General features: G+C 44.9%; 1 protein-coding gene across 1 annotated transcript; it reads left to right on the top strand.

Annotated features, from left to right (window-relative positions):
- The first annotated feature begins 6,154 nt into the window (after positions 1-6,154).
- LOC100943664 (tubulin polymerization-promoting protein family member 2-like) lies at positions 6,155-6,934 on the top strand. Its single transcript, XM_003793759.1, has 2 exons — positions 6,155-6,476; positions 6,750-6,934. The coding sequence occupies exons 1-2, from the start codon at positions 6,155-6,157 to the stop codon at positions 6,932-6,934; spliced, it is 507 nt and encodes a 168-aa protein (XP_003793807.1).
- Positions 6,935-12,150: the final 5,216 nt, after the last annotated feature.

The following is a 12,150-nucleotide window of genomic DNA, read 5'->3' as shown; positions in this document are numbered from 1 at the left end:
ATTTATTGAGATAATTGATATGTGTGGTAGTGTTTTATTCATCTTATTTTGTGAGAGTCCATTGCTTAGTTTTATCTTTTGCATCATGGTGGAAGTTAGGTTCTGTGCTTTAATTTCTGAGTTGTTACTTTGCTGTTGATCCATTGTGATGGTCAGTTTGTAGAATGGGTTGAAGTATTTCCTGTAAAGCTGTTCTGGTTGAGGCAAATTTCCTCAATGTTTGTATATCAGTAAATGATTTGAGTTTTCCATCAATTTTAAAGCTTAGCTTAACAGGATATAGAATTCTGAGCTGGAAATTGTCCTGTTTAAGTAGATTCAATGTAGATGACCATTGTCTTCTGGCTTGGAAAGTTTCATTAGAAAATTCTGCAGGCACCCTGATGAATTTGCCCCTGTAGGTCAACTAGGCACTTACTCCTGGTAGCTTGAGGAATCTTTTCCTCTGTCTTGACTTTGGACAGGTTCATCACAATGTGTCTTGGAGAAGCTCAGTTAGAGTTGAGGCGACCTGGAGTCCGATATCCCTCTGAAAGTGTTGTGTCAGAATCTTTGGTGATATTTGGGAAATTTTCATTTATAATATTCTCAAGTATGGCTTCCATTCCCCTAGGGCATTCTTCTTCCACTTCTGGAATACCTATAACTCTTATGTTTGAATGCTTCATATAGTCCCACAATGCAGAAGGTGAACGTTCTGCTTTCTGTCTCTTCTTTTCTGCCTCTTTAACTATGAGAGATATCTCAAGAGCTTTGTCCTCGACCTCTGAGATTCTTTTTCTGCATGGTCTAATCTGTTGTTGATACTTTCTATTGCATCTTTAAGTTCCTTGATTGACTGAGCTAATTCCTTCAGCTCTGCTATATCCTTTCTATAGTCTTCATATCATTAATCTCTTATTTGATTCTGTTTTTGGATTTTCTTTTGGTTATTGTCCATCATTTCCATCATTGTTTTCATCATCTGTATTCTAAATTCCCTTTCTATCATTTCTAACATTTCTTTATAGGTGGAATCCTCTGCAGTAGCTATCTCACAGTCCCTTGGGGGGTTGCTCTGGACTGGTTATTCATGTTGCCCGGATTTTTCTGCTGGTTCTTCTTCATGAGTGATTTATCCACCTCTTGCCCTAATTTTCCTTTCACTTCCTCTTGCTCTTTAAGTTCCTGTGCCTCTGGACTAGTGTTTTGATGAGTCCTTTTGGTAGAGGACCAGAAGGATAAGAAGATTGAAGAGCAAGAAGAGAAAAAAGAGAAAAAAGGGGGGGGAAGAGAAAGGATAGGGGGGTGAGTAAAAGGGAACATTAACAACTAGAAGAGAGGCACAGATAGTGGGAGACATGAGTACAATATAAGTGTACAGTACTATGACCCAACCTTAGAAACCCCCAATTTCTGAGAGTGCCGGGTTGGGTTGTTTCCTTAAGATCATCAGCTCTTTGCTAGCCTGTTTGTACACGGTACTCCACCTCCACCAAGTAAGAGGAAAAACAAAAATGCTATAAATAAAATCAAAACAAGGAAATAAAGAACTTTACGGGATAAAATTAGATAGAAAGCCAAATAGTAGGGGTAGAAATACTAGCAGAAATGAAGTTCTAATTGTCAAAAAAGGGAAACAATGGAAAATTATATTTAAACTGGAAAAATGAAAAAAGAAAAGAAAAATCTATAAGGAAAATGTTGAAATTAAACAAAAAATGAAATAAAAGAAACAAAAACAAACAAACAAACAATAAAACCCAAAGCAGTATATATATCTTGCTGAATATTATCTGGGCAACAGGTGATCTTCTGGGGTATGAGATGTTAATCACAATGCTGATATGGCTGTACAAGTGATGGAGACTGCAGGCCTCAGCTGATTTCTCAAACGACATAGGGCAGAGAGCCTAAATCTTACCTCAGCTGGCTGAAAAGGCACTTTAAACTGCCAACCTGGGCTAAGCAGAAGCTTTCCAGGGATAGCACTTGTCACTGGGATCACTCCTGAAGTGGCTAACCACTTACCCAGTGTGCCTAAACACATCTCAAACTCTGCCCCTGAGGGCCAAGGCTGCAAGGCCTCTCAGTCCCCGTCTTTAGGTTGCTCAGTCACTAGATTACTCGCTCCCACCTGATCCTTGCTCTGTGACCCTGAGGGCGGGGCTTGCTGGGGAAGTTCTCCCACAATGGCTCCCAGCGGCCCATAGCCCAACGCTATTAGCTCCTTCTGGCTCAGACCCTCAGTATGGGGCCCTAGCCAATGCATAAAGTTCTTCACTCTCTTGCTCAGGTTCTCCCAAGGTAATTCAACTGAGTGCCAAATCCAAAAATAATACCCAAGCAGCTCCCAGGTAAGGCCTTTCTAATTCGCAATCTCACTGCTGCTGTACTTACAGCTGTCAGTGGGATTAGAGCAAATGAACACACACAAACACTGGCCAGTTCTCCACTGCTTTTGTCCTCCTTGTGGGGTTGACAAGTCTCATGCTGACTCCCTGTGTCCCCAATGGGATGTTTCTGGGCAGACCTCACCAGCCAGAGATACTTGGAGTATTCTATCCCCAGACTCACTGTGCCTAGTTGCAAGGAAGCTGTTAGTCTGCCACGATCTTGCTCCTCCCCTGAGTCAAGCATCTATTGAATAGCCCCGACAATTTTTAATTTCCTACATTATCAGTAAACCTCACTGAAGTAGACACTGTAAGTTCGATTTCTCAGCTTTCCATGCAGCTGACACCAGGCACATTCATGTGATCTAAGATCTTCCCCCAAACTCATATGATCTCAGTTCTGCCCATGTGGGGCACCTGGACTCGGAAGAAAGTCACAAGAGGAAGTAAGTGTCCAATGTGGAGCTTTATGATCATGGTGGCAGCAGAAGGATCTGGCAATAGGGGGCACAGGTGACAGAGATTCTGACTGCCACGTCCAGCAGCAATGGTGATGGGGCTTTGCCAGAGGGACATCCCCAAACAGTTTGAATTTTCTTTTTTCTTTATTATCTACCCCAGGATACTTTGAGTTATCTTAATAGACTTTTTAAATATTGATTGATTGGTTGATTGATTGATTTTGAGACAGAGTCTCACTATGTCACCGTCGGTAGAGTGCCCTGGCGTCACAACTCACAGCAACCTCAAACTCGTGGGCTTAAGTGGTTCTCTTGCCTCAGCCTCCCAAGTAGCTGGGACTACAGGCGCCCGCCACCACACCCGGCTATTTTTTTGTTGTAGTTGTCATTGTTGTTGGGTAGGCCCGGGCTGGATTCGAACCTGCCAGCTCAGGTGTATGTGGCTGGCGCCCTAGCCGCTGAGCTACATAGGCGCCAAGCCAACAAAGAGATTTTATTTAGAAAGAACAAAGAGAACGTTTAGAGCACTTCCAAAGAGACTTGGAAGTGGGTCTTTCTCATGAAGGAGAAAAAGGTGAGAGACCTACAGTATTATTTTAATACCGTGGGGGGCCGTACTATATACTGTTAGATTATTTAATATAGCCTCTTCTCCCTTGATTTTTTTTGTTTCCAAGACAGGGGCTCTCTCTGTCTCCGCGGCTGGAGTGCAGACCTGTAACATAGCTCAATGCAGCCTGAAATTACTGTGCTCCAGTGTTCTCCTGCCTCAGCCTCCGGAGTAGCTGGGACTACAGACATATGTACCACGAGGCCCGGCTATTTTTTAGAGATAGGATCTTGCTCTGGCTCAGGATGGTCTCGAACTCCTGAGCCCAAGCAATCCACACACCGCCCCCCCACACCCGGCCTCCCGGAGCCCTGGGATTACAGACCTGAGCCACCTTGACTGGCCTTATACAGTTTTTATACGAAAAGTCGTAGACCATAACCTGAGAAAGGAAAGACATTTTGCTGCAAGTATGATATACAAGTACAAAGAGTTAATATTTCTCATATATATAATAAATCTAATATATTACTTATGTAAAATATTAACACTGGCTGGACTCACAGGTGTCTCACACCTGTAATCCTGGGACTCTGGGAGGCCAAGGCTGTGGATTGCTTGAGGCCAGTAGTTGGAGACCTGCCTGAGCAAAAGCAAGACCCCATCTCTAGGAAAAGTAGAATAATTAGCCAGGTGTGGTGGTGCACACCTATCTTCCCAGCTAATGGAGAGGCTGAGACAGAAGGATCACTTGAGCCCAGGAGTTTGAGGTTGCTGTGAGCTATGATGATGCCACTGCACTCTACCCTGGGGCAGCAGAGTGAGACTCTGTCTCAAAAAAAAATTTTCTTGAAAAATATCTCAGCGATCGAGAAAATATAAGTTAAATGTAAAATAACATACTGGAGGTCTTACATCGACCTGTTAGTTAGCAGATTTTAAAAACTGTGATACCCAGAGCTACTGTGTGTGCATTAAGGGAGCTAGCATTTTCAAACATTGCTCCCAGTACTGAAAGAAATATGGTGGCCTCTACTAAGAAACAAACAAACAAAAAAAAACACAAAGGCTCATAGTTTTAATACAGTGATTAAGTTTCTCTGAATTGATGTGGTTTTTGTTGTTGTTGTTGTTTGTTTGTATCTTTTTGAGACAGAGTCTCGCTTTCTCACCGCAGTCGAGTGCTGGTTTCACAGCTCACAACAACCTCAAACTCTTGGGCTCAAGCAAGTCTCTTGCCTCAGCCTCCGGAGTAGCTGGGACTACAGGCACCTGCCACAACACCCGGCTGCTTTTAGAGACGGGGTCTTGCTCTGGCTTAGGCCGGTCTTGAGCCGAGCTCAGGCCATCCATCCTCCTCAACCTCCCTGAGTGCTCGGATTACAGGCATGAGCCACCACACCCGGCCTGAATCAATTTCCAGGACAGAATCTAAAGGGCAATCCATACTGGTGACTGCGTTGTTACTGAACTTGGTTGAGGAAACATTGAAGGGACAATTCGATGGCTCAGTCTCCACAGCATGTGTCCTTCGGTGGCGTTTCCCGCCTGCAGAGCTGGTGGCAAGGGGGAGAAGCCGAGCTCAGGCTGTGCACATCCTGAGTGATCCCTTTTTCATCTGAATATCTTGGAGCAACTTGTTGAACCTCGCAAGCTCAGTTCTCCCGGATGAAGTCCCGGGAACCATGGCTGGTCGCCAGCACTGAGTGGGAGACCATGGGCGCTGAACACTGCCTCCTTCCCGAAATCCCTCTCATTTCTCTTCCTCCTCCTCCTCCTCCTCCTCCTCCCCCACAGGGATGTGCCTATGGCCCACACTCCTGGTGGCGCTAGACCATTTGAGTGTAACATAAATGACTTTTTTTTTTCATTATGATACCTTAAATTAATGTGAATGTGCAAATAGTGATTTTACAGCTATTATGGCTCACGGGAAGCAAGGGTAGAGGGAATTTATTTAGAGTTTTAAAATGACTCAACCTAAGCACCACTTCGTTTATGGGACAAAAGCACTTTGTGGATGGGAGCGTGGTGGAGGGCATGGCCTGGGAATGGCCTTCACTCTGTCACTGAGCCTGGCTGCCACCATCAGGCCCTGATTCCCCCTAGAGCAGTGATTTTTCATGCGGTGGGCCTCAAACATTTTTAAAGATCATGAATTCAATTTTTTTGTGGAAAGAAGTTCAAAGCGCAGTCAATGGCATTGACGTTGCTTTAGGTGGGCTAAGTCAGGGAGGGGGGGTTTAAGGAGTTTGGTCATCTGAAAAGGTCAGAAGCTTGGCAGCTGCTTCAGTTCACTAGGCCAGGTAGGGAGACCCTAAGCCCTCCTCCCAAGGCAGGGGCTGAAGCTAAGGCCAGGAATGATGTCACATAGGCATTGCTGAGGTCACAGAAGGTTGCCTGGCCTCCCCTCTGACTCCTTCAGTGCCACCCAGTCTCCCCAGCCAGCTGCCTCCTGCACATATCTGCACACACACGAAGGGGAGGAAGGCTCAGAGACCAGCCCGCTGCTCTTAGGTACACAAAAGTGGTGGGGAAACGCGGGATGAGTCAGGACCTGGGATCCGCCTGGCCTTCCCAGTGCTGGGAAGGGGAGGCTCATGTGGTGGTGGTGGCAGGTGGCATGGGGATGAGGGGTACAGGGGAGGGGGCAGCAGGGACAAGGGGACTTCTTTCTCTTGCCCACTGATCCATCCTCCCTTCCCCTCCACCGCCCTCCTGACACTCCCCGCCCCCCCCCTACTGCCCACCCCCACCTCTAGCTGACCATGGCATCCGAAGCACAGAAAACATTCCAGCGGTTCGCTGTCCTGGGAGACTCCTCAAGCAGTGGCGCTGAAATAGACAACAAGAACTTCTCCAAACTGTGCCAGGACTGTGGCATCACGGATGGCAAGACGGTCACCTCCGCAGATGTGGACACTGTGTTCAACAAAGTCAAGGCCAAGGATGCCGGAACCATCACGTTTCAGCAGTTCACGGAAGCAATGAAGGAACTGAGCCAGAAGCGCTTCAAGGAAAAGAGTCCAGACCAAGGCCTACAGGACATTTATCAACTCATGGAGGGCAAGAATCCAGCCACCACTAGTGGTCACTGAATGAGGTCCTGTCACAGCAGCCTGGTCAGAATAAGTCCACTGGAGAAAGAAAACTCCACCGTCCCTCTGTGCCCTGGACTCCCTCCCCTTGGGTGTGGATGGCTCTGGCTAGAGCGCCTGCCCACAGCTGGCTCTGGGCCCTAATAGGAGCGGCCGGGGTCCCGAGGAAGACGAACAGCTGCCGGGACTTGTTGCATGGATCTCAGGGCCATCTTGGGGGAGGAGGAGGAATCAGGCTCAAAGCCATTCGTTGGCTTCTACCAAGCCGCAAGGGCGGGTGCTGCGGACCAGCACACCGACACCAGCAAGTCCACCTGCAGCCACCAGGAGTGCTTGGACGACAGTGGCAAGGGCAAAGACAAGGACGCTGCGGGACCGGAAGAGACCACTGATAACTCAGGCTATGGGAGGGGCCCCAAGGGTGCTGGCACCTATGACAAGAAGAATTAGACAGGAGCCTCCTCTGGGCCTCGAAGACCCCCTCACCCTACATCTGTAACACCGGGGAGCTGGGGAAACAATAAACATCTGTGTGTGCAGACAAAAAAAAAAAATCAATAAATAAAAGAGGGAAAGAGTTCCTGAAAGATGGGAGGGATGGGGGAGATCTAGGAGTGAAAGGCTGCGGTGGAGGTCATATACAAATGTCAGGTTCAAAGACCCAGGGTCAGAATCGGGGTTGCAGGGAGACAGGATCTCAAGTTGAGTAGAGAAATTCTAGGAAAGACCAGAATGGGAGCAAATGAGGAGGGCCAGGGAAATTCCTGAAGTGGCTTAGAGCTGTCCCTGATTCCTTGTATTGGCCCGTGGGGAGAGAGGAGTAACGGGGTTTGGGGTCTCCGTTTCGGGGGGTGGGGGGAAGGCGGTTTCCCGCAGACCTGAAGTCTCTGCTCAGTGAATTTGCTTTGGGCGGATATCCTTGGTATTGCGTTGGTCTGCAGTAGCCATTCGATCAACGTGTTCCACGTACATTAGTCTACATAGAAAATAACAAACGAACACAAACACAAAAACAAGAAGAATGGGATCCTGTGTCTTCCATGATGGATGGAAGTGGAGGCCCTTCTCTTAAGGGAAAGCGCGCAGACACACAGAGACAGATAGGGCACGTCCTCACCTACCAGTGGGAGCGAAATCATGTGCCCCCGGGGACACAGAGTGTGGAGTGATAGACGCTGGAGGCCGGGGAGGCTGGGAGGGAGAAAGGGGGTGGTGGTGTGTGCGGTGGAGGTTGCGAAACTGCCTGATGGGTGAGGGTTGCGTGGTGGTTCCGGTGGCGAAGACCCTGAAAGCCCGGAGCTCAGCCCTCAGCACGCAACACACCTAGGGAGCCAGAGACGTACGCCTGGACCCCAGAGACGTGTACCCCAAGCAGCTTGTTGCTCAAACACGCTGATGATCACCTGAGCCTTGAGCGACTCTTTCACCATCTCGGTGCTGGTTCAGGGTCTGGCCGCCAGTCCGAGGGGGTCAGGCGCATCAGGGTAGCGGATGCTGAAGGCTGTGGCCGGCTGTGGCCGGCGGCGGCCGCGTCTTGGAAAGGCTGTCTAGGGCCCTGGCTCTGGCAGGGGAGGCTCCATCCTGGGCCCATGGCCAGGCTTCAGGGTCCAGGAAGGCCTCTGAGGAGGGAGAGGTGCCCTGTGTTTAGCGGGGTCCAAGGCTGGTGGCTGTCACCAATCAGCTCCCACCGAGAGCTCCTCAGTGCCCTCTGCTGCAGACACCCACAGCCTGCAGGAATGCTGAGAAATCCAGGCAGAACCGCCAACCAACACTTCCCTTGCCAGTTCTCCCACAGTGGCTCCCCGTGGCCCACAGCAGAACGCCATAAGCTCCTTCCGGCTCAGCGGCTCGGTTTGGGGCCCTAGCCGATCCTAAAGTCCTCCGCTCTCTTGCCCAGGTTCTCCCAAGGTAGTTCAACTGAGTGCCAAGTCCAAAAAAATACCCAAACAGCTCCCAGGTAAGGCCTTCCCAGTTTGCAATCCCGCAGCTGCTGAATTACAGCTGCCAGCAGGATTAGGCCGGAGGAACACATGCAAACACTTGCCAGTTCTCCACTGCTTTTGTCTTTCTTGTGGGGTCCAGAAGTCCCTCGCTGACTCCCTATGTCTCCAAAGGGATGTTTCTGGGCCGCTCCCACTGTCCAGAGATGCCTGTAGTCTCCTCTCCGCAGACTCACCTGCCCATTTGCAAGGAAGCTGTTAGTAGGCTCCCATCTTGCTCCTTCCTCAAATCTGTGTTGTTTTAATCCATTGAGGTTGTCGATATCTGTTGTAGCATCAATAGGAGCGTCTAAGTATGTTATCAAATCAGATGCTTTGGTGGCAACCCACAAGCCCCAATTTTAATATGCTTAGCATAATAGTTGGCATAGTCAAGTCTAGCCATCAGAGTCTGTGGTTTTAAAACACTCAGAAAATTCACATTATAGCTGACATGGAGACTTTTTGAAGATGTATAATATTCACCATCCTTGTGTTCCCCGTAGATAAAACTGCTAGAAACATACCATATCACTTGAGTTTAAAATAAGAAGGGAATGTAAAACACTCCATTTTAAGAATTCGCCTGGCTACAAAACTTCATGTTATTAACTGGTATTTAGAACTCATCAAGTTAATTGAGCTGTTACCTTTCATAGCAATGTCTAACTGTAATGGAAATCTAGAGTCACCCAAGGCTGAACATTAAGGATTTAGGGTCAAAACATACATACATATATGTGTGTGTGTGCATGACTGTGTGTGTGTGTGTGTGTGTCAGAGGGAGATTATTTATGTCAAGTAATGATGCTCTTCTGTGTAATAGCTTCCAGGAACTTTTGGGAGCCCTACATTCTCTCTGCTGGGATTGTATGTGACTAAATGACTTGAGGGGAAAGGCCATGTCCATCCACTCACAACCATTTTCCCACTACAAAAAACAGGTACTAAGTAGGTGAAGTTTGGATGAGGTAATTGATGGTGTCTTTATTCTCATTTTTGTGACACATCAGTGAATCCCAAACACTCCTGGGAAATGATTATCCTGAGTTTGACCACAAAGCAGCTTGATAACTATGTAGCAAGTCATTCCTTCACTTGTCCTCTTCCATAGCATACCTATGTATTCATCCGAAAGTGCTTTTCCCTCATTAGCCCCTCAGCCTTTCATTCTCCATGATAAATAACTAAGTTTATATCTTGATTTTAGAAAACTCATTTACCAATCCCATCTTATTCAGATCCACCATTATGTCCTATCAATGGTAAAACTACACAAATCTCTGTTGAATATGAAATGACTCATTTATATCACACTATTCCATGAATCATGTATAAAAAAGTGCTGCTTACAGTTTTCATTTCTAATATTTTGTGCAACATCAACATCAGTACTATCCCTCCCATTTGGAAACTGGAGGAGCTGCAGAACATCTATTAATTTCTCTAAGACATCTTTTAATATAGAAAGAGAACATAAGCCATGTCCTAATAGACCCTAATCACAAGGACAAATGCTTGACTAATTAGATATTTACAACAGTCATCCATTCCAAACTCTGAGCAACAATTTATTGTGTCATTCAAGTTGATAAAGTAATCAGCTATATCACATAGTTTCTTTAACTTTTTTAAAATTATTCTTCTCCATAAAGCTCTAGCCATCCTTTTAACAACAACCCAACAAAATATGTGATGAAGGCAAGAAGTCATAAATATGAAGTGATATTTATCACTGAATTCACTAGCAATTCAACAAGTGAAACAATGGGAATGTTACTCAACCCAGACTGGTCAAGGTGTTCATCAGGTTGGCTACCTGTGCCACTTGGTCTAGAAAGATCGAAGGAGTCTGTGAGACTGAGTTCTTCAGCTCTATATGTGGCTTCTTAAAGCCATAAAACCCCTTCTTATTGTAAACATCTGGCAAACATATTTCCAACTTTCTCCCTCTGTCATTTTTGGGTCAATCTTCATCCAAATCTATTAATAAACTCTTGCCCTAGTAGTCTTGAATGGTTAGCATTATTGCTCATTATTGGCTCTTTGGTATCAATGAAGTGACATTAACATAACCTAGAGAACATAGCACAGGAGGTAATAGAAGCTGTATTTCCTTTCTCCCTTGTCCCAGGAATTATCTCTGTTAGTATAGTTCTGAGTGAGAAGATGGATTTTGAGTAAAATGAATGTTTTCTTTTAGCCTGGGATGTTCTACCTACATACCATGATCTAATTAATATAAAAAACAGGGGGAAAAGCATGTTCTTATTCATTTATGGGAGCTAAATATTAAAAACAATTGCTCTCATGGAGACAGAGAGTAGAGTGGTGGTTACTAGAGGCTGAGTAGTGGGGGCAAGGGGATAAAGTGGGGATGATTAATGGGTAAAACATATAGTTAGGTAGTTAGATAGAGTGAATATTTAATAGCACAACAATGTGACTATGGTCAACAATAACTCAGGGTATATTTGAAAATAACTAAGAGTGGAATTGGAATATTTCTAACACAAAGAAATGATAAATCTTTGAGGCAATGTATACCCCAAATACTGTGATTTTATTAATTCATATTGTATGCCTATATAAAAACATCACATGTACCTCATAAATATATATAACACATAATAATTAAAAATATAAATCAAAATTCAAGACTTTATAATTCTTACCTCACCTCAAGTTATGGTAAAATGAACAGAAGGTTTATATGTCAGCCTTACAAAAATCTCTTATTTCTTATAATATCAGAAGTAACATATCTGAAAATAGGACCCAAGGTTAACTGCAATATTTGTAATAGTGCAATGAAAATTTGATTCACAGATTGTCAAGTTTATGATGTGAAATTAATAGCATCAACTGGAAAATACTAGAATTTAGGAATTAAAATGTTGATTTCTGGAAAAATAAAGTTGAGAAAAGATATGAGACTTAAACTTCCAAGTCTCTCTGATATTTCCTTGCTGTTAGAAGGAAATTTTCCTTCTGTCCTGGAAGAGTGTAAGCTTTACTTATCCTAAAACAATATAATAACATCAACTCAGGAAGCTGATTGCAAGCAGGTACATATTCTTCTCAAACCCAATCACAGCCACCCCTTCTCCTTCTTAGACTTATAAATAAAGTTAGACAAAGGCATGTTCTGGAGTAGAAATGCTACGTCAGACCCAGGAAGAAACAATTGGTATTCCCAAAGTATTTCAGAAATCTGGAAAATTCTTACAAGAATAAATTCTAAGGAAGTCTAAGCCAAGTATGATTTTATAAATTAATGGGCCAGGGTCAATTTATTGATATGGATGTGCTCGCCACAGTTTGGGGATTACATGTTAAAGTGAACTGGAAATGACTCTAAGAATGTATTTGATTGGTTAACTGAAAATTGAACTTGTAAAAACATATATTCAATGATGATAAGATGCTGCAAGTTATATAGCATACAGTAGGGAAAGAAATAGAAGTTCAGAACAGTGGTTCTCAACCTTCCTAATGCCTCCTAATGCCACAACCCTTTAATACAGTTACTTATGTTGTGGTGACCCCCAACCATAAAATTATTTTTGTTGCTACTTCATAACTGTAATTTTGCTACTGTAATGAATCGTAATGTAAATATCTGATGTACAGGATTATTTTCATTGTTAAAAAGGGGTTGCAACCCACAGGTTGAGAACCACTGGT

This window comes from Otolemur garnettii, unplaced genomic scaffold (assembly GCF_000181295.1).
Source record: "Otolemur garnettii isolate 467f Iridium unplaced genomic scaffold, OtoGar3 scaffold00072, whole genome shotgun sequence".
NCBI classification, from domain to species: domain Eukaryota; kingdom Metazoa; phylum Chordata; class Mammalia; order Primates; family Galagidae; genus Otolemur; species Otolemur garnettii.
The sequence above is the reverse complement of the archived record's forward strand: the minus strand, read 5'-3'. Positions and strand labels throughout refer to the sequence as shown.